At 42.1% G+C, this 22,994-nt stretch overlaps 1 protein-coding gene across 1 annotated transcript in view; it reads left to right on the top strand.

Annotated features, from left to right (window-relative positions):
* The window catches only part of LOC124615344 (amyloid protein-binding protein 2), a 133,691-nt gene that overhangs the window by 31,414 nt on the left and 79,283 nt on the right, over positions 1–22,994 (top strand). Inside the window, exon 6 of the mRNA XM_047143154.1 lies at positions 14,380–14,548. Coding sequence (XP_046999110.1) covers positions 14,380–14,548 — 169 coding nt within the window. The remainder of the gene's footprint in view (positions 1–14,379; positions 14,549–22,994) is intronic.

Here is a 22,994-nt window from a genome sequence, read left to right as displayed (position 1 = left end):
AAGGTCCCCCCCCCCCCCCCCTCCCCTCTTTGAGTAGAGTGGTGCAGCAAGTATAGTAAATAATAAAATGGGCAGAGGGTGTGACTATTGGGGAAGACAGGAATATAGGTTAGAAACAACTAGCAGAGGGGCAGGTGTGTGTGATGGGTTTTAGTCTCACTCCCCCCCTGTCCCCTCTTCCCTATATTCACTGTAAATAATGATTACTGTGACCAGTAAATCAGTACAAAAGCATTTCCTTTCCCTTTGAAGTTTCAATTGAAAAACACACAACAAGAAGGATATACATGCACTGCACAGTAAATGGCATAACGGTGTAATAATATGCATAATGAATGTGAACAGCATGGGTATGCTGTAGTAGTCATGTACAACGACCAGCCACAGACTGGGTTGTAGTGTTCCCTTTGTTGAATTGTGCTGCAATCACGTAGTTGTACACGGTTTTAGTATTACCCCACTTTTAACAATCTAGGACAGTTAGTACTCTGACTGCCAGTTCCGCCATTGGATGGTATTCAAAAAATTTGGTGGATTACCAGTCCTGTCATCTGATGGATTACGATTTCTCCCATTTTTAAGTACAAAATTACTTATGTCGATGGATTCTATCAGTATATTGTGTGTTGCAAGCGACATGTAGTTTCTAAAACAGCTGATAAATGATGGAAATATGATTTCCAAATAATCTGGTAGATTGTGTTTGTTGTGTGGAATCATTTGCAGGAGGGCAGCCGTTGTTCATTCAGTACATAAATCCATGTAAACTGGAGTAAGATTATGTTGACAAAGACGATGAGAATGATGATACAGGTGATTCATATGATGATCCTGACATTGTGCAAGAAGAATTATGTTCAACTCTAAGTGAGAATTTCTCATGTGGATTTCATAAAACATTTGTTAAATCAATTGTTTACATTCTTTTCAGACGTTTTTTTCTTTTTCTGATTTGTAAAACATTTTTTCCCTTTGTTATTGAATGTTATAGAAATGAAGTGATGCAACATGATCATGTTCAGATAGTTATGTTTTCACACAAAAATTATTCTTTTTGAAAGTAGTGTGTAATAATTTATAATTATGGTGTTAGATTATTAGCTTTCAGTTATAGAAAGATGAATATAGGTTATTATGACCAGGATGATGGTATAGAATTATTGTGACTTAAGTAAACTTTCATATCTTTTGCAAAATCTTATAGTCATTAAAAATATGAGAGAAAAAATGAAACATTCAAAGAAACTGGAAATGTAATCCAGGAGTAGTAGTTTACAGGCTTTCAGGAAAAGTTAGTATTACAGTTAAATGTTGGCTAGTCATCCTAATAAAGATTGTTGAAAATCTATGAAAATGGCTGGCATTCTAAGAAGTGGAAAGCGTCACATGGCTGGCAGCCAAAAATCTTAATAAACTGGATAAGTAATTACCTAACTTGCACTGAACATCGATTCAGACATCCCCTGTCCGTGTATTATTCTGCCCCAGGCCCATAGTTCTTCCATTGAACATAATTCACTGACTGGCAAACCCCTAAGGCACCTTTTGGGCATGTGACAATGAAATTGAAATTACTGAAAAATATGCAGAGCTTAGCACCAGATCTCAAGGCAGTATAGTGTGTCTGAAAGTGGAACGAGTGGACAGGCAAGTGCCCACTTTCTCTACACAGCTACACCACAAGGAACTTCTACCATCTGTTTCACAAGGCTGTATTGGTCCTTTAGCAGTGTGTGCAGACACACTGATGGAATGTTCATGTTTCACTAAATGTGTTGACACTGTACAGGAAACAGAAACTAGTGACTAATATATGTAACAGAAGAACCGCATATGAGCAGAATCTATGTAAATCACTGCATGCTGTACTACAGTGTTAGATAGGAACATGATTATTCGTATGACTGAATGGTAGTTGCAGTGTTCATCTGGGACAGGCCACTTCTCCTATCACGAGCCGTGCTTGCTCTTCAGTTTGACTTTAGCACTAATGAGGAGCAACAGTTGCACCCAAGTTTTAAGTTTATGTACTGCATGTGCATCTGTTTGGAAGTAAGCAGCCTTTATTTTTTGTCAGTGTTGAGCATTTTATTATGTTGCCTGTTTTTGTGTTTGCAGAGGCTAGCCATGCCATTGACTTTTAGTCACATATAGTCATAAGTGACTCTGCCATATGATTAGTGAAACTTATCTGTTTGCCACTTGGAAGAATATTGGGCCTAGGAAGCCGGCCATTTATGCGGTTATTTGAAGTGTTACTGTCATACACTCCTGGAAATTGAAATAAGAACACCGTGAATTCATTGTCCCAGGAAGGGGAAACTTTATTGACACATTCCTGGGGTCAGATACATCACATGATCACACTGACAGAACCACAGGCACATAGACACAGGCAACAGAGCATGAACAATGTCGGCACTAGTACAGTGTATATCCACCTTTCGCAGCAATGCAGGCTGCTATTCTCCCATGGAGACGATCGTAGAGATGCTGGATGTAGTCCTGTGGAACGGCTTGCCATGCCATTTCCACCTGGCGCCTCAGTTGGACCAGCGTTCGTGCTGGACGTGCAGACCGCGTGAGACGACGCTTCATCCAGTCCCAAACATGCTCAATGGGGGACAGATCCGGAGATCTTGCTGGCCAGGGTAGTTGACTTAAACCTTCTAGAGCACGTTGGGTGGCACGGGATACATGCGGACGTGCATTGTCCTGTTGGAACAGCAAGTTCCCTTGCCGGTCTAGGAATGGTAGAACGATGGGTTCGATGACGGTTTGGATGTACCGTGCACTATTCAGTGTCCCCTCGACGATCACCAGTGGTGTATGGCCAGTGTAGGAGATCGCTCCCCACACCATGATGCCGGGTGTTGGCCCTGTGTGCCTCGGTCGTATGCAGTCCTGATTGTATCGCTCACCTGCACGGCGCCAAACACGCATACGACCATCATTGGCACCAAGGCAGAAGCGACTCTCATCGCTGAAGACGATACGTCTCCATTCGTCCCTCCATTCACGCCTGTCGCGACACCACTGGAGGCGGGCTGCACGATGTTGGGCCGTGAGCGGAAGACGGCCTAACGGTGTGCGGGACCGTAGCCCAGCTTCATGGAGACGGTTGCGAATGGTCCTCGCCGATACCCCAGGAGCAACAGTGTCCCTAATTTGCTGGGAAGTGGCGGTGCGGTCCCCTACGGCACTGCGTAGGATCCTACGGTCTTGGCGTGCATCCGTGCGTCGCTGCGGTCCGGTCCCAGGTCGACGGGCACGTGCACCTTCCGCCGACCACTGGCGACAACATCGATGTACTGTGGAGACCTCACGCCCCACGTGTTGAACAATTCGGCGGTACGTCCACCCGGCCTCCCGCATGCCCACTATACGCCCTCGCTCAAAGTCCGTCAACTGCACATACGGTTCACGTCCACGCTGTCGCGGCATGCTACCAGTGTTAAAGACTGCGATGGAACTCCGTATGCCACGGCAAACTGGCTGACACTGACGGCGGCGGTGCACAAATTCTGCGCAGCTAGCGCCATTCGACGGCCAACACCGCGGTTCCTGGTGTGTCCGCTGTGCCGTGCGTGTGATCATTGCTTGTACAGCCCTCTCGCAGTGTCCGGAGCAAGTATGGTGGGTCTGACACACCGGTGTCAATGTGTTCTTTTTTCCATTTCCAGGAGTGTATATGTAGTTGATGTATCTTCAAGGCAAAGCTTCGAGATTTATTTTTCATATTTACTCTAGCTCTTTGATAGATTACAAATGTTACAGTAGTAATGACAAAAAGGAATCCTCCCAAGAAAAAAGTGTGAGGTGAGTCACTGAACATTTTCTTCCTCTTGAGCTTCCAAAATTTCTTGCTCACTCAACAAATGTGACATGTTTGCAGCTGAATTACAGCAAACTGTGAAACCTAAACAGTAAGTGCACGAAATTACATCAGTGCAGTCGTATTGGCTGAGCCATTTGTGGCAGTAGTTGAGCTGATATTTTCGCTAATGTTTTTTTCTAAATAACTCTACAAATTGACAGCAGAAGGCAGCATCAGTCAAGAGGAAAGTAGAGAGACATCTGTACATTGTTCTCATATGAAATGAGTCCAGTTTTTGAGTGATAGGTGCCTTGCATGTCAAGAAAATCACCTATACTTCAAAAGGGGATCTCTAAAGTGTTAAGTAACACTCCCTACTGTGCTAGATCCTGAGGTAATAGCACAAACATTTAACTGTTTTTGTGTGTTTATTGCAATAGTTTCAGTGCTTACATAGCTGCTTGCATTTTTATTTTTATTTTTTATTTTTTTGTAAAGTTGTATATCTTGTTATTGTGTTTGATTATAGTTTCTCAATTGATCTCTTACAGTTTGGATTAGTACACTTTCTTCTTTTGTTCTAGTTCTGCGAAGTAGGAAATCAATAAGAACTTTCCTTGTTGTGTGTGGGCACAAGAGAAATTGGAACTGCCAAGAAGCAGTTACAAGCTGTGTTGATCATAGTCAGTAGTCTTCACACTGCTTCCATGCCTTCTTCTAATGTTGAAGCATGTGTAATGAAAGCTGTGGCATTTCTGATGGTCCTGGAATCCGCTGGAAATCCTTCCCATTTCTTTGTCTTCCTATGCTCATCCTTTCCATTTCTGTGTCTTCCTATGCTCATCCTTTCCATTTCTGTGTCTTCCTATGCTCGTTATGAGTAGTTCATCTTCCCTGAGGGTGAATGATGAAAAATGATGAGCTGGGACATTTATGGGTGGAAAGTGGATGTGAACTACAGAGGGCTGAGTGGAGACACCTGTGTGTGAAGTCAGGACAGCTGTTGGGAAGCTATGAAGCATTGACGACCCCAGTAAACTGTTATTAGAGCTCAGTTATAAACTGTTATTAGAGTTCAGTTATTTATTCACAATGTTAACAAGTCATCGTTCTTCTGCAGCAACATCGAATGTTGCTAACTCATCTGCGTGTTGGATTATAGCTGACATCTGTCGAGGCAGCACAGCATTTGCATACCCAGAAGGTGTCAGCGATCCTGGCGGCACAGCGGCTGTCAGTGAGCAGGGCAATGGCTACCCAGTGCAAAGTGGTTCTCGCACTGGCTGTGGAGTATACTCAGTCCCACTCTGAATTCTATGATGACTCAGCCACAATGTACCTAGTGTCAGTAGTTGTGCGATTAGTTGATCTCCTCTGTACCCCTGGTAAGTTTCAGCACCCAAGGACACTTGAGTGTTGAATGGGAACATGGACCCCAAGAGGCCCTGTTGCTGGCTTCTTCATTGAATTTTGGTATGGGCAGTACCCTGCGTCAAGGTGGTGTTGGAAGATAGTCAGTTTCTCCATCAGTAGGTGGTAGGCATCAAACAGCATTTGATGAACGTTTTAACCTTGAGTACATCTTTATCTAGTTCGTAGACTGTGCTGGGGCATCTAGGACATGGATTTACTACAGTACTGTGATCATGGAACTGAGTGCTATTATTGTGAATGCTGTTGATCCAATGATCAACTCATGATAAGAGCTGAGTTTTTGAAGGGAGCTAGCATGAGGTTACGATGTTAAGCTAAGTTCATAGTGACCGAATGTGTCGTCCTTATTCTGCTACATTCGCTTAAAAGGCTGTTAGCTGCTGTGTCAGTCCTTCAGTTATGGAATAGGTACAGTGTCTTGCAACATGCCTTATGAACTAACTAATATGCTTGTCTTTCTTCTTTTGGTTTTGCACCCTGTTTTCTGCTGAATCCTTATTCCTTACTCAGCAGACAATGTTGTCGACCTGTCGCATCCCACATGCGACATACTGGCTTGCTTCCTGGTTCTGCCTCTGTCTCAGGCATGACTTGAATTTGCCTTAGGTGGTGTGACTGAATTTTAATAAATTCTTTTCTAATTTCTACCCCGCACTATTCTGTCCCATAGCAGACTACTGGCTGCAAAGTGAGATGCTGCCCACAGTTGGCAGCACATGTGAGCCAGCATGAGAATGCACAGCCTGTTGTGCCTGTAGACAATTCTTCTGCAAAGTTTGGATGACCACAGAGGTTGGATATGTTGGTAATTAGAATCTCAAATTCTGTAACTTCCTGGGAGGTCAAAACTGTGTGTTGAGCCGGTCTTCAGACTGGCAAAAGTCCCAGGTTCAAGTCGTAGTCCAGCACACAGTTTTTATCTGCCAGGAAGTTTCAAAGCAGCTCACTCTCTGCTCATAGTGAAAATTTATTCAAGAGCTCCAGTGTTAGATGGATAATGAATAACAACATTTTTCGTGGAAATATGAGGCAGGTTGAAAATGGAGGCCAGTGTGCACTGAGTACCGTATTTACCCATGTGTAAGATGACCCTGATTACAAGACGAGCCCCTTTTTTTTCAAGAGGCTACTTGAGAAAAATTTATTTTCAACACATTTTTGTTAATCAGAATTACAAATTGTTTTACTAGCATAAAGTATCTGCCTAAAAAGTTAACCTTATACCTATTGTAAATTTATGTCACTTATTGATAGCCTACATTTTGATAATACAAGGAGAAATACACAAAAAGAAATAGTTTGTATTAATTTGTGGACCATTTTTCTTTTCTACATTTTTCACTTACTAATCCTATCATCTGTGGTATCACTATTTTTAATAATAATAATAATAATAATAATAATAATAATAATAATAATCCTTGTAGCACATCTGTGAAATTTATATCTTTGTTGTCACAAATATTTGGCTGTTTCTTCAAAACATGCTGTGATTTCTGAGGTTGTGGTTATTGTGGCACCTGAGAAGACAACTGTTTTTATCCAAATACATATTGGATTTCACTTCTGTACTGACGTGAGAATGTCTCTTGCTTCCAAACATATTATCTGCCTGCTGCTCGCTTATTGGGTGCTTAGAACTGGCAGCTGACACACCCCTTGTCATTCTCATCATATGCCACTGTGAGTATGGATAACATTGTAGCATGAAACATGTTAGTGCACCACTTAAACTGGCGGATTACTCCGGAAATGTTGTGGGGTTATTTAGAATGATTGTTGTATGTAGATAACTTGTAATGGCAGGATCTGTAGCAGAATGTAGGAAGCCCTGCCAAGGATCGATGCCTGATGCTGGGACTGGTAGTTGACCCTTAACATAAGGACTATATTGTGCATAAATAGTTACAAAGACCCATCACTGTTCAATTACACTATTCACAGTAAATCACTGAAAACTATAACAGTTGTAAACTATCTGGAAGAAGCTGTCCAAAGTGACATAAAGTGGGCTGATGATATATAGCTGGTTCTAAGAAAAGTACAGAGTATGTTGAGGTTCATTGGAGCCCTAAGAAAATGTTACTCATAAATGAAAGAAGTAGCTTTATGAAACACTCATTTGACCGATTCTAGACTATTGTCCAACTGGGACACTTACTATTAATGGAGATGATAGAGAACCAAAGAAGAGAGACATTTCATCAAGAAGAATCTATCAGGAATAACAAGTGTGGGATGATGATATCCTGCTTGAGATCTGCAAGTGGCAATCATGTTTATTTTCCTAAGATAGAGCTATCAGTCATACAAGATGCGTAGTCATCTAATAGATACTTCAGTACAAGTGTTATAGACCTCTGTAGTTTTACATGTACATTTACACTCCTGGAAATGGAAAAAAGAACACATTGACACCGGTGTGTCAGACCCACCATACTTGCTCCGGACACTGCGAGAGGGCTGTACAAGCAATGATCACACGCACGGCACAGCGGACACACCAGGAACCGCGGTGTTGGCCGTCGAATGGGGCTAGCTGCGCAGCATTTGTGCACCGCTGCCATCAGTGTCAGCCAGTTTGCCGTGGCATACGGAGCTCCATCGCAATCTTTAACACTGGTAGCATGCCGCGACAGTGTGGACGTGAACCGTATGTGCAGTTGACGGACTTTGAGCGAGGGCGTATAGTGGGCATGCGGGAGGCCGGGTGGACGTACCGCCGAATTGCTCAACACGTGGGGCGTGAGGTCTCCACAGTACATGAGGTCTCCACAGTACATCGATGTTGTCGCCAGTGGTCGGCGGAAGGTGCACGTGCCCGTCGACCTGGGACCGGACCGCAGCGACGCACGGATGCACGCCAAGACCGTAGGATCCTACGCAGTGCCGTAGGGGACCACACCGCCACTTCCCAGCAAGTTAGGGACACTGTTGCTCCTGGGGTATCGGCGAGGACCATTCGCAACCGTCTCCATGAAGCTGGGCTACGGTCCCGCACACCGTTAGGCCGTCTTCCGCTCACGCCCCAACATCGTGCAGCCCGCCTCCAGTGGTGTCGCGACAGGCATGAATGGAGGGACGAATGGAGACGTGTCGTCTTCAGCGATGAGAGTCGCTTCTGCCTTGGTGCCAATGATGGTCGTATGCGTGTTTGGCGCCGTGCAGGTGAGCGCCACAATCAGGACTGCATACGACCGAGGCACACAGGGCCAACACCCGGCATCATGGTGTGGGGAGCGATCTCCTACACTGGCCGTACACCACTGGTGATCGTCGAGGGGACACTGAATAGTGCATGGTACATCCAAACCGTCATCGAACCCATCGTTCTACCATTCCTAGACTGGCAAGGGAACTTGCTGTTCCAACAGGACAATGCACGTCCGCATGTATCCCGTGCCACCCAACGTGCTCTAGAAGGTGTAAGTCAACTACCCTGGCCAGCAAGATCTCCGGATCTGTCCCCCATTGAGCATGTTTGGATGAAGCGTCGTCTCACGCGGTCTGCACGTCCAGCACGAACGCTGGTCCAACTGAGGCGCCAGGTGGAAATGGCATGGCAAGCCGTTCCACAGGACTACATCCAGCATCTCTACGATCGTCTCCATGGGAGAATAGCAGCCTGCATTGCTGCGAAAGGTGGATATACACTGTACTAGTGCCGACATTGTGCATGCTCTGTTGCCTGTGTCTATGTGCCTGTGGTTCTGTCAGTGTGATCATGTGATGTATCTGACCCCAGGAATGTGTCAATAAAGTTTCCCCTTCCTGGGACAATGAATTCACGGTCTTCTTATTTCAATTTCCAGGAGTGTATTTATTCTTCTTTCTTACTTTTGTGTATGTATCTTCAATTTCAGAGTTGCTTATGTATCTTCAATTTCAGAGTTGCAGACAAGACCCATATCACCATTTTTATGAGACTTTTCATAAAACATTAATCCTTTTTTTAGACTTTCATAAAACATTAATCCTTTTTTTCTCATGGTACTTTATTTTCTCAAACAATTGTGACAGGTCAGAAAACCTAAAGTCAATAAAGCTAGACGGGAACAGCTTGTCATTGTATCTCAGACAGACCATGAAAATTTGCACAAGACATTTTTATATTTATAATCAATTACATACCTTATTATTTATTTCACGCTGTTTGCTCCTGGTTAATGGAAGCCCAAAAATACTTTTCTGTAGAGCTATTTTCCTTAATAGTCATTTGTCATTTGTTAGTATCTGTGGAATTATTTGCAATTATCATTTGTATAATTATATTGCACTTGCGAAAGACCTCGCAGGATCTACAGACAAACATTTCCATTTGCATTGTGGGATGGAATGACAAAGAAAAACTGAACAATTTTTAGCAGTACTTAATGACAGGCAGAATGTTTGAATTTCTCGAAATACGTGCTCCAATTTTTGTGAGATTGAAGATTAATTAAATCATAGTTCTTCATTAGTAAACTTTTTCAGGCAGCAAAATTCATTGAAACGTTTCACATCATCTGCAGGTACCTCTTTCTTTGACTCGGTGGATTTTTGAAGAGACATCCACATAAAACACACAAACTCCTTGCATGTGAGCAGACCACTTTTGAAAATACTCTACACATCTTTCATAGAGTGCAACTTCTGCTGCAATGAATTTTTCACATTCAGCATCTAGTCGATTTTTAGGCTTTTCTTCTAATAGATCTTTCACTTTTATGCATGTAAATTGAGTGGCCCCACAATCAGTGAGCATGTTATTAAATTGACAGTAGTATTCCAAGGACTTGAGCAAGTCAATTAGTTTCTTTCTTGAGCTCTGCTGTGGGTGAACGAAATATGCCAGCAAATGTTTGTTGTTGGTTTAGATAGAGCTCACTAATTCACTTTCAAAGAACTTTGTAATGATTTTAGGTTGGTTACAATGCGAGAGAACGTATAATTTCAGAGCAAATAACATATGTACAAATCTGTTTATCCTTGGAAGTAATGATAACAACATTTGTTTTGCTATGGAGTAATCTTTTTTTGTATTCAGTGTCAACAAATTCCAAAAATTCTTACATTCAGCCAAAATGGCGGACGCCATCCACCACCACATCAACGAGCGCCGCATACGCCGATACACCATAGCATCATAAACAAAATGATTTTTAAAGCGGAACAAAGTTCAATAATCCAGTCTGTTTAGTTCTGGAAATAATGGAATAATTATACTTTCGATACCTGTATTGAATGTGTCCAAAGCTTGATGAATACAATTATTTAGGATGTATCTTGGACACCTGATCCCAAACAAAAGTCCTCTCCCTAACAGTTTTTTAAGCTTCAAAAAAAAATTTTCTTTTTTTCTTTCTGAATTCCAACCCAACCCTGCAAACATTGTGCTATAATCATCTCCTGTGAATGCTATACAGGATGATTAAACTTCCCTTACCAATGATATTTAATTCAACCCACAATGTATTATCTAGCCTTCAAAACCACATCAGAAATTTTCATATTCTGTCGCTCGCTGTGTGAAAACTATTAGTCCTACAAAAAAATTGAAAAGTACCTTTTTGTAGGAAATTTAAAATAGTTTAATTTTGTACTGGAACGTGTTTTTGCTGGAGGCCATGGTGTCCTAGTTATTCAAGAAAAATGTACAAAAGTGACATTCAAATACATCTCCAGCCTCACACTCATCCCTCACCAGTCAGAATTTTTAGTATGTTGTTCGTGGCAGTCCCTCCTACCACGGTACAATAGTTTTCAACTACATGAACTGTTCCCGATTTTCAACACCTTTTTTGGTCTCTGTTGATTGACTGTTATGCAACCAGCATAGTCAGTTGTTTTGTTAGCATTATTAAAAGTCCCTGGGAGGGGAATGAAAGGGAAATGACTTTTGTAAACATTTAGCTAAAACTAATTACATTGACAATTCGATCCAACTTTAACCTTACAAGCACAGTAGTTTCGTAGTCAGAAGGACTGGAGAATACAAGTTTTATTTTTTAATTTTTGGAGTTAAAATTCGAAAAATTGTCAGGTAAAATATACACAAATGTCAATTTTACAATTTGTAAGTGCTCGACTAAGCCAGTGGTGTAATGTGGGCAGTCAGTGAATACCAAAGAAGGTCAGATGTGGGAAATAACTTGTGCAGTTGCAAATTTATGTGCTGTGGTAAGAGGGAGTGCCATGAATATCATACTAGAAATCGTGACCGGTGGGGATCGAGTGTGGGAGAGGGAGTGCCATGAATAACGTACTAGAAATCGTGACCGGTGGAGACCGAGTGTGGGTGTGGGGGTGCATTTCATGAATAAATCGAAAAGTACGCCCTCTAGTGAAAATATATCTCAGTACAAAATTTAATTACGTTTAATTTCCTACAAAGAGATCCTGTTGGTTTTTTTCTGCAGGACTACTAGTTTGTGCATAGTGAGTGGAAGAATATGAAAATCTCGTGTATGGTTTTTTAAGGCTAGGTGTAACATTGTGGGTTGCATGAAACAGTATTGGTCGGGGCAACTGTACATCTATCAAGGAATGTCTTACTCTGATGAGCACTCTTTAAAAACAAAGTGATAGTGTCTGCAGCCTCATTAGATTGTTGATCTAATTCAGTTAATTTCGATTGCAGACCACCAATATTCCAGTCGAATTTCTGAATAACGACTAAGAATATTTTCACTGATCCATGGTTACTGCTGTCAGTAGAAATTCCAGAGTAAGCTGTGTCATTATCTTTGAAGCTCTTCTTAACACCCAACAGAATGAGAACCAGGCATTAAATTTATTATTGCTTCTATTTTCATTCTTGCATTCAAAAACCGTTTTGCCTCGCTGCAACTTGGAAATAAGTATTTTATCAGACTAGTCCAACACTTTACAGCTGTTATGATGTGTGACACACTTAGTCTTTGTTGCCGGCCACGGTGGCCGAGTGGTTCTAGGTGCTTCAGTCCGGAGCCACGCGGCTGCTGCGGTCACAGGTTGGAATCCTGCCTTGGGCATGGATGTGTGTGATGTCCATAGGTTAGTTAGGTTTAAGTAGTTCTAAGTCTAGGACTGATGACCTCAGATGTTAAGTCCCATGGTGCTTAGAGCCATTTGAACCATTTTTTTTAGTCTTTGTTAATGCTTTATTTCACGAGAACGTGAGTTAATTTTGAGATTGTGCTTCTCCTGATTGCCCTTTCATGCTTTTACAGGCTCTAGGTGTATTTGTAAATCTTGCCCTGTGTTACTTCCTGCAGACATATGTACAGGATTTATGAGCCACACACTCGCATTCAAATTCAGTCCTCCTATTTCTAAAACAATGATATTTTTTGTGCGGTTGTATAGGCTACCTGCATTTCCTTTTAGGCACATTTATTATTAATTTAATAGCTTATGAAACACCAGTTTGCTCTTCAATCAATCAAATAGTAACTGGAAACATTTGTGCCAAACGTCTCAGTGGGTGCAGGGAGAGTGGAGAAAACAGTGTGGATCATTGCTGGGAGAGGAATTGTGCGGGGTAAAGAATTTCTACCATCTTGCTCAGTACTGATAACTATCTTCTTCTGTGCCACAAATTACACACTATAGTAAGAACATTTTGTGAAAGCACAGTGTAGAAACCTTTATGTTCACATTTGATACTTATTTGTAGTAATGAATGTGAAGTTAAATTAAGATTGTTTTAGCACTGTTAGAGTACTTACGTTGGCAGTGTCTGGCTACAGCATGAAGTTTGCAGACATGTAATAATGACCATAACACTGCAAGCAGTTCCATAACGTTGTGTGCAGGCTTAAACAATTGCTTATTGTATTGTTCAGTTTTGCCAATGTTGGGTGCTGTGCTGAAAACTTGCTGCATAATTTATCTCTGAACTAATACGTATCAAAGTTCTGGACATTCTAACAAATTTTAGAATTCCACCCAGACACAAATTTTGGGGCTGAAAAGAGGGCGTGTCCGGAAAATTCCAGACTTATGGTAGTACTATTAAAACTATGTCTTTCCAGTATTTTATTAGTATTTTCAGTGTTGTTACATGTAGAAGGTGCAGCTATTTTTTTTCCATGAGAAATAAAACTCACAATAACAGTTTTACAGTTTGACCTGGTTTCCTTTCTACTGAAATGGTGCTAGAGATTATAATCAGAGACTGTTTTATCTTCTGGTCAGTCCTGTACTAACTGGATCATTTTAATAACAGGCAAGTCACTTCAGTACATTTATGTGGGATTAATTTTAATTGGTTCAAGAATTATAAAAGAAGGTTGTATACATGGAAGAAGCCTGGAGATACTGGCAGGTTTCAGATTGATTATATAATGGTAAGACAGAGATTTAGGAACCATATTTTAAATTGTAAGACATTTCCAGGGGCAGATGTGGACTCTGACCACAATCTATTGGTTATGAACTGTAGATTAAAACTGAAGAAACTGCAAAAAGTTGGGAATTTAAGGAGATGGGACCTGGATAAACTGACTAAACCAGAGGGTGTACAGAGTTTCAGGGAGAGCATAAGGGAACAATTGATAGGCATGGGGAAAGAAATACAGTAGAAGAAGAATGGGTAGCTTTGAGAGATGAAGTAGTGAAGGCAGCAGAGGATCAAGTAGGCAAAAAGACGAGGATTAGTAGAAATCCTTGGGTAACTGAAGAAATATTGAATTTAATTGATAAAAGGAGGAAATATAAAAATGCAGTAAATGAAGCAGGCAAAAAGGAATACAAACGTCTCAAAAATGAGATCAACAGGAAGTGCAAAATGGCTAAGCAGGGATGGCTAAAGGACAAATGTAAGGATGTAGAGGCTTATCTCACTAGGGGTGAGATAGATACTGCCTACAGGAAAATTAAAGAGGCCTTTGGAGAAAAGAGAACCACTTGTATGAATATCAAGAGCTCAGATGGAAACCCAGTTCTAAGCAAAGAAGGGAAAGCAGAAGGGTGGAAGGAGTATATAGAGGGTCTATACAAGTGCGAGGATAGAGTAACATGGAGCGCTGCATCAAACCAGTCTCAGGACTGAAGACCACGACAACAACAACAATTTTAATTGTTTGTTATTATTAAGTTAGTATATTGTTGCAAATAATGAAGTTGTGTATGCATAATCCGCTGAGTAATATTCCGTTGTCTTTCAGATTACTTCATACGCAAGCGGCTTTTTACAATTTTGATGGCGCAGAGCAGACGTTTCAACTTGCTTACAGTTTAGTCCAAGAGCTAAGAAAGACAGATAACACCACAAATCTTGCAGGATTATTTACGGAGTTTTCTGTCTTGTATTTCTCAAGAAGTGAATATGCCGAGGTAATGATGGAATAACTAAGTAAATGTAGTATTTTAAATTTTACACTCACCTTGCAAGTTGTCATTTCATTTTTTTACCTTTATGCATTTATTCAAATCAAGATTTTCTTAATATTTCCTTATTAATTACATCTTTAAATTCTAGACCACACAAAAATTAAACCTTTAAAAATTTGCATTAACATATGTGGTTACAAGTGTAATATATTATAAAAATTGTAATAAAAGAGGATATGAAACCAAATTTATACATGACATATCTTTATGGCTGAGAAATAAACGTACATTACAAGAGATGCTGAAGTGAACCCCCCACCCTCAATGGTGTAAAGTTCAACGCAGCACTGTGTGTTCATGAACTTTGCTGCTAGAGTATTGGGTAATGCCAACAATCACGTCTTTAGCTCATCCACACTTTCTTCCATTAATTGCAGGTGCTGTTCTGTTCATATTTAACAATGTTCCCTTTGTTTTCAGCTTTGTCACCAAGTCTTGAATGCAGCGTTTGTGCGTTTTACATTGAGCACCACAATGTTCTAAAAACAATCACGGACACATCTTAAAAGAATAATTTATCCAATACTGTTTCATGGGAAACATGGGCTGTCCCACAGAATATCGATACATCATCAGAATCAGACAGCAGTGGAAGAAGCAAGTTGCATGGTAGGCGACTGCCTCTTGTCATGCTCTGAAATGAAGAATGTCTTATCCACTATCCTCCCCAACATTCCCATAATGGTACTCCGCATCCCACTGAACCTACCCAGTATCCTTGTCCATCCCTACTCCACCCCTGTTCCCAATTCTCATGGCTCATATCCCTGTAATAAACATAGACACAAGACCTGTCCCATACATCCTCCCATCACCAACTTCTCCGGTCCAGTCACAAGCATCACCTATCCTGTCAAAAGGCAAGGCTACCTGTGAAAGCAGTCATGTGATCTACAAGCTACCATTGTGTTGCTTTCCATGTGGGCATGACAATCAACAAGCTGTCTGTACGCAAGAATGACCACTGACATATTGTGGCCAAGAAACAGCTGGACCTCTCGGTTGCTGATTGTGCAATCCAACACAAGGTTCTTCATTTCAGTAACTTCTTGACAGCCTTTGCCATCTTGATCCTTCCTACCAATGCCAGCTTTTCTGAATCGTGACCTCAACCTTTGTTATCATTGTCCTTCATCCACCTACCCCTTTCTCAGTTCCCACTCCAGGACTACACAGCCTTCTATTCTACCAGTCCACCCACAATCATTTAACTTGTCTCCTTTTCCACTGCCTGCACCATTCCCTGCTCTACATCTAAACTCACGACTGCACACTGCTGCCATACCCTCTCCCCACTTTGTCCCAGTTGGTCTCTGCAGGTGGCACTTTACTGTCACGCACTCTTACCCTGCTATACCTCCATCCCCAACCTATCCACTTCCTTACCACCACCACCACCACCACCACCACCCAGATTGCTTCTTCCATCATGTGCAGTTGCTCGCAGTCTCGGCAGCCAGAGACAATGGTCATGTTTGTCTGAGAATTGTGTGTGTGTGTGTGTGTGTGTGTGTGTGTGTGTGTGTGTGGAGGGGTGGGGGGGGGGGTCTTCTTCAGAAGAAGGCCTCTTAGCCAAAAGCTTACTTGTCTAGCAGTCTTTTTGTTGGGTCTGTCTACAGCTGAACCTCTCCACTACGTGGTAAGTAGCAATCTATCCTTTTCATAATATTGTTGATATTCTATCCTGAATTTTCTGATATTAAGATTTTTTAACACCTTTCCCAGGGACTCGTAGGAGACAACTTGATCTACTGGAATGAGGATCTCTAGCAAGACAATTCCCAGAATATCCTCATTTCATGTTTTTGCTCTCAGAGAAATTTCAGTTTTCACTGCTTGGCAGTATACTAGCTGCTACCAGTTTCAACTGAAAACCGCCTAAAAATTAATCATATGATTTTGCAACACCTTGAACAGCTCTATTTTTGTATACTTGGTGCTTGTAACATTTTATCTTTGATTGTAAATTTTATCTGTGGTATATGTAAATCGAACTCCCCAGTATAGTTTAGTCACACAGTTTTGGCAAGTTAAGCAACAAATAGATGCACTTTAACAATCAACTGTCCTAGACAGTGGCTGGTAATGGATGCCCAAATGCTTGTTCTTCATACATATCAGTTTGTCAGTTTTTTAATGTGTCTGGTATATCACGAAGTTGAACATACCTTCAGAGTATTCCTCATTACTGGTAGAAAGTAGTGCCTTTGTTGACGTGTGTTAGTCTGTGGCCACTTTTTGAGTTTACTCAGCTTTTTAAGGTGGGCAGGTCTTTTCTATTAATGTGTTAACAACTTCTTTTCTCTGTGTTTTGATTGGGGGGAGACGGGATGTGATTGCTTTGGTCATTAGTATAATCAGACCTGTTAGTGAATCCTAAATAAAACTCTTGTGATGCATGATTGCAAAAGTTCACTCTACATATTTAATGATAATTTTGAACCAATTACGTATGTGAATGACACAGAAAAGTTATGAAAAATGCTGGGAATGTCATTTGCCTGGTTTCTTTGTTCTTCATTACTTATTGGCCTGAAAATTTTTATTTCTGACATAAGATTTACTGCATTGTATATCCATGACAAGTTAAAATTCTTAGTCCAGCTGGCAGTAGGTCCTGGGCATCATCCTTTCACGTCATCATGTTGAGGTACTCAAGTGCACTGTCCATGCCAAGATAAGCACTTCAGACTGCAAGATGGTCTGTGTAACTTTGGTAATCATTTATTCTCCCTTTTGTGTGAAACAATAAGACAACATTTTACTGTATTATACTGTACAGTTACCTGTTGAATTGGGGGGGTGGGGTGGGGGTGGGGGGGGGGGGGGGTGGATGGTCTATCAAAATCAAATGTGCATCGTCAGTACAGTTTGGTACAGCATTTGTATATGCTTTTCACTGTGACGCTGTAACTCTGTCATTGAAAGCTTAGACAATTTATGAATGGTCGCCTTAGGGCAAGAAAGGTCATCAGTATGAAAAGTTTCACATTGAATTGGGGCTCAACATTAGACATTGTTCGAAGATTCAGCAACTATAGTGACACTCACAACATTGAAGATCTACCTCACCGTGGACTCCTACAATCAACAACACTAGCCCCCGGAGAATGCACAGTGCTCTTTTCGAAGCAGCTGGGTAGGCCATACTAGCAGGGAAACTGCTAGACAGTTTTAATTTTTCACATGATTAATTTCACTTCTAGGCGTTCATTATGAACAACATAACAACCTCTTTCTCCCTACCAACACTGTACCGTGTGAAGAAGGTGGGCAAGGAAACACTTGGAATGGAACCTGTATCAGTGGCAACAGGTTCTCTTCACAGATGAGTGAATATGTGGCTGATAGTTGCTGTAGAGAAGTGTAAAGTCAATTAGATCCAATGCACAATTCAGGCATGTAGCCTCACTGGTTCAGCAGGGTGATGAGTTAAAAGTCATGCTTTTGGATTTGAACCTCTGCAGATGTTTGCAGATGTTGGACACCTCATTGTTATCTAGGTTAATTTGAGGGTTGTGCACTAATTGGGAAACAATTCCTGCAACTTACTTTCTGTCATGTTTTGGGATGGTAACATCTGCAGATGTTGGACACCTCATCATTATTGAGGGTAATTTGAGGGTGTGCTGTAATTGGGAGACAGATCCTGCAACTTATTTTCTATCTCTGCAGCCAACATTTCGACAGTCTATTTGCCACTCAGAGTAGTGAGTATACTGCACTCACTTGTGAACTCCTTGTTCCAGGAGGAAGAAATCAACCAAATGAAATGGCCTGCAGTACCTGTCGACATGAGTCCTATCGAGTGTGCATAGGACTAGTTGAAACTTGCAGTGTATTGCTACAGGAATCCTTCTGAAACACTGGGTCACCTCAGGGTGGGGGGGGGGGGATTGGGGGGGGGGGGGGGGTGCCTGCTGGTGAAGAGTGGAACAAGCTCGAGTAGCAATGTCTTGACAATCTTCTGAAGATGATGCTGAAGAGGATCCAAGCATGTTACAAAGCATTGGGCCACACACAGTACTGTATGTCATCCAGGAGCATACATTGATTTTATAGATGTGCAAAAAGGTGCACTTTTGAAGGAATAGCCCTTATTTTGGTTATGTTTCATTTTTATTTTGCAATAAAGTTACTTTTTTAATATGATGGTGCTTATTGTTTCATTCCCTGCTTCTCACATATTTTCAGATATGTGGGTGGAGCAGAAAACTTTTTTTAGCTGTTTATCCTAGCAATAAAGTTTTATATGAAACTCGAGTGCACTCCACAAAAAATGTCACCCATGCCTAAATGAAGTGCTTCTTTGTATTGTCCTTTTGTCCCCTTCAGTAGCATGGTTACTTGGTAATATGCTGCCGCATTCTCTTTAAATCAGCAGCAAGTGAGGTGATACAGTGGTTAGCTTGCTGGCTCAAACACTTGGGAGGACTGGCATTAAAACATACAGTGCTCTCTTTTCCATGGATTGCATGAATCATTTCAGGCAAATGGTGTGATAGTGTTTTTGAAAAGGCAGTCTATGGCACATCCTTCCTTTTTCAATTCAAGTTTGTGTTCCTTGTCTGGAAGACTTTTTTATTGTTGATGATGTGTTAAATCCTGAGAACTTTCTCCTTGTGGGTCAGCATGCTTTGACTATGTAAACCAGGATATTACAGGACCATTTTTGTGAGATTGTAGACTGTCTCTTCCAAAAGTTGCCTCCAGTGGCTGCTTCTGCCTGTTGACGCATTCCACGTGCCTCATGGCTCCGATGGGATTTACAGAATTTGATTGATGAATGAATGACTCTCAGTGGTTAAAACTTTTATATGCTCTGCCACTTGAGAGAAGTTACTCTTCTGTATGGATAGTCGGTAAAAATGTCAGGAGACTCCATATTACAGGTTGCCTTTGAATGTATCACAGATAATGCTAGTAGCTGTGGGTCACATGTGACCCAAAAATGTTTGATGTGGACAGCGGTACATGTGATCAGTCTTCACTTAATACACAGAGCATCACTTGTTAACTGTTTCTTTATCCAGCCCACATCTACGTCTGTACTCCACAAGCTGCTTTATGGTCTGTGGCAGAGGATACTTTTCATAGCACTGTTTCATTCGTGGTTGGCGCGTGAGGAGGATTGTCACTAAAACTCCATATGGCATCTAATTTCTCTGATTTTTCCTGATTGGCTCTTGATGGAACATATGCTCTCAAATTTTCAGCAATAAAGCTCTCCATGATGCCCAATGCTTCTCTTGTAGAATCCACCACAGTAGTTTATTGAGCATATGCTTAAAGCTCTCATGCGAGTAAACAACCCTGTATTGAAACACACTGCTCTTTATTGGGTATTCTCTATTTCTTCTATTAAAACTACATAGTAAGAATCCCAGGCAGATGAACAATATTCAAGCATCAGTTGAATGAGATGTTTTGTAAGCTACTTCTTTGATGAATGAATTACATTTTACTCTGTAAAACTCAGTCTGGTGTCTGCTTTTCCTACTTTTTGTTTTATGTGGTCATTCCAGTTTAGCTTTATGGATGGTTACACCTAGATATTTTAATATTATTACTGTTTTATGGATGATTACTCCTAAATACACTCCTGGAAATTGAAATAAGAACACCGTGAATTCATTGTCCCAGGAAGGGGAAACTTTATTGACACATTCCTGGGGTCAGATACATCACATGATCACACTGACAGAACCACAGGCACATAGACACAGGCAACAGTGCATGCACAATGTCGGCACTAGTACTGTGTATATCCACCTTTCGCAGCAATGAAGGCTGCTATTCTCCCATGGAGACGATCGTAGAGATGCTGGATGTAGTCCTGTGGAACGGCTTGCCATGCCATTTCCACCTGGCGCCTCAGTTGGACCAGCGTTCGTGCTGGACGTGCAGACCGCGTGAGACGACGCTTCATCCAGTCCCAAACATGCTCAATGGGGGACAGATCCGGAGATCTTGCTGGCCAGGGTAGTTGACTTACACCTTCTAGAGCACGTTGGGTGGCACGGGATGCATGCGGACGTGCATTGTCCTGTTGGAACAGCAAGTTCCCTTGCTGGTCTAGGAATGGTAGAACGATGGGTTCGATGACGGTTTGGATGTACCGTGCACTATTCAGTGTCCCCTCGACGATCACCAGTGGTGTACGGCCAGTGTAGGAGATCGCTCCCCACACCATGATGCCGGGTGTTGGCCCTGTGTGCCTCGGTCGTATGCAGTCCTGATTGTGGCGCTCACCTGCACGGCGCCAAACACGCATATGACCATCATTGGCACCAAGGCAGAAGCGACTCTCATCGCTGAAGACGACACGTCTCCATTCGTCCCTCCATTCACGCCTGTCGCGACACCACTGGAGGCGGGCTGCACGATGTTGGGGCGTGAGCGGAAGACGGCTTAACGGTGTGCGGGACCGTAGCCCAGCTTCATGGAGACGGTTGCGAATGGTCCTCGCCGATACCCCAGGAGCAACAGTGTCCCTAATTTGCTGGGAAGTGGCGGTGCGGTCCCCTATGGCACTGCGTAGGATCCTACGGTCTTGGCGTGCATCCGTGCGTCGCTGCGGTCCGGTCCCAGGTCGACGGGCACGTGCACCTTCCGCCGACCACTGGCGACAACATCGATGTACTGTGGAGATCTCACGCCCCACGTGTTGAGCAATTCGGCGGTACGTCCACCAGGCCTCCCGCATGCCCACTATACGCCCTCGCTCAAAGTCCGTCAACTGCACATACGGTTCACGTCCACGCTGTCGCGGCATGCTACCAGTGTTAAGACTGCGATGGAGCTCCGTATGCCACGGCAAACTGGCTGACACTGACGGCGGCGGTGCACAAATGCTGCGCAGCTAGCGCCATTCGACGGCCAACACCGCGGTTCCTGGTGTGTCCGCTGTGCCGTGCGTGTGATCATTGCTTGTACAGCCCTCTCGCAGTGTCCGGAGCAAGTATGGTGGGTCTGACACACCGGTGTCAATGTGTTCTTTTTTCCATTTCCAGGAGTGTATTTTACAGTAGTTACTATTTTCAGCGATTTCACATATGTAGTGTAAACAAACAATAATGTATATCTTCACCATGTATTCATAATATATTATATTTATTCACCTTCAAGATGAACTACCGGTTTCTGTCCGAATTGTTGATTCTCTCCAGGTCTTCCTGCTTTTTGGTGCAGTCTTCTGACTTTACAACCTTTCTTTAAAAATGGTATTTTCTGCGAGTAACTTCACAGGGCTCCAGCATTATCCAACAAATCACAAATATAAATTGTAAATAGTAACAGCCCAGTGATGCTTGCTTGGGGTAATGCTGCAATTATCTTTATGTTTATCAGTTTTGTTCCATTAAAAATCATCTGTTGAGTTTTGTATGCAAGGAAGTCATGTATCCAGTCACAAATCTGATCTGATACTCGGTAAGCTCGTATTTGGTTCACGAGATGTCATAATGCTGAGCATAAAATGTGTTACATAATTCTATTACAGATGAAATCAGTGATATAGGCCTTTAATTTAATATGTCTCCCTCATGATCCCTCTTGAAAATGGGAATGACCTGCACTTTTTTCTAATTGTTAGGTACCCTTCTTAAATCATCTGAAAATGTTAGCCTGTCTTCACTCTTCTTTAAAGTTTATAAATGCATGTAGCTAAAGTTCTGTATCGTCCTCATAAGCAACCTAATATTAATGGCTATCTGCTTTCAACGTGAGCCAAAGCCTTAATTCTCTGACGTAAGGAGTGACAGAACATTGAAGTAAAAGTAAGTCTGCAAGCTTTCGTGGTCTTCATCACAGAAGGTAAAATCTTCTAGGTTGTTAGGACACGTTATATCTCTTCTATACGATTGACATTCCAACCCTTCTGCTGGGATCTTCTTCAGGTCTTGTGGTGTCCACAGTATGATGCACATTAACTGGAAATTAACCGAAATTAGTTGTACAGAAAAGAGATCCCAGCCATTGAAACTATCAAGTTCAGTCCTGCGATGCTTGTGGAGGACTGACTATGCATAAACTGTAGGTAAGTTACCACTTATAAGCATCCTGGACAAGAAATGTAGTCTTCTTGAGACCTCTTGCCAGTGCTGTGTAACACCATCTGTAGCCTTGATAACAGCCTGTATTTGCAAAGGAAGAGAGTTCGAAAGTTTCTTCAGGTATGTCATATGCAGATAGGGCCACTCATTGATAATTATGTGAAATGGAGCTACCAGATTGGGGAGATATTGCTACCTTTCATCCACTGTTCCAGATAGTGTGACATTTTATATGGGACAGAGATCATGTGATTTAATGGATCAGTCAAGATCTGACAGTATGACTTGCTGTTCATCAGACTGAGAACATATGTGTGTAGTCATGTGACCAAGGT

This window comes from Schistocerca americana, chromosome 1, assembly GCF_021461395.2.
Source record: "Schistocerca americana isolate TAMUIC-IGC-003095 chromosome 1, iqSchAmer2.1, whole genome shotgun sequence".
Lineage (NCBI taxonomy): Eukaryota > Metazoa > Arthropoda > Insecta > Orthoptera > Acrididae > Schistocerca > Schistocerca americana.
Note: the sequence above shows the minus strand (reverse complement) of the source record. Positions and strands in the feature narration are given on the sequence as shown.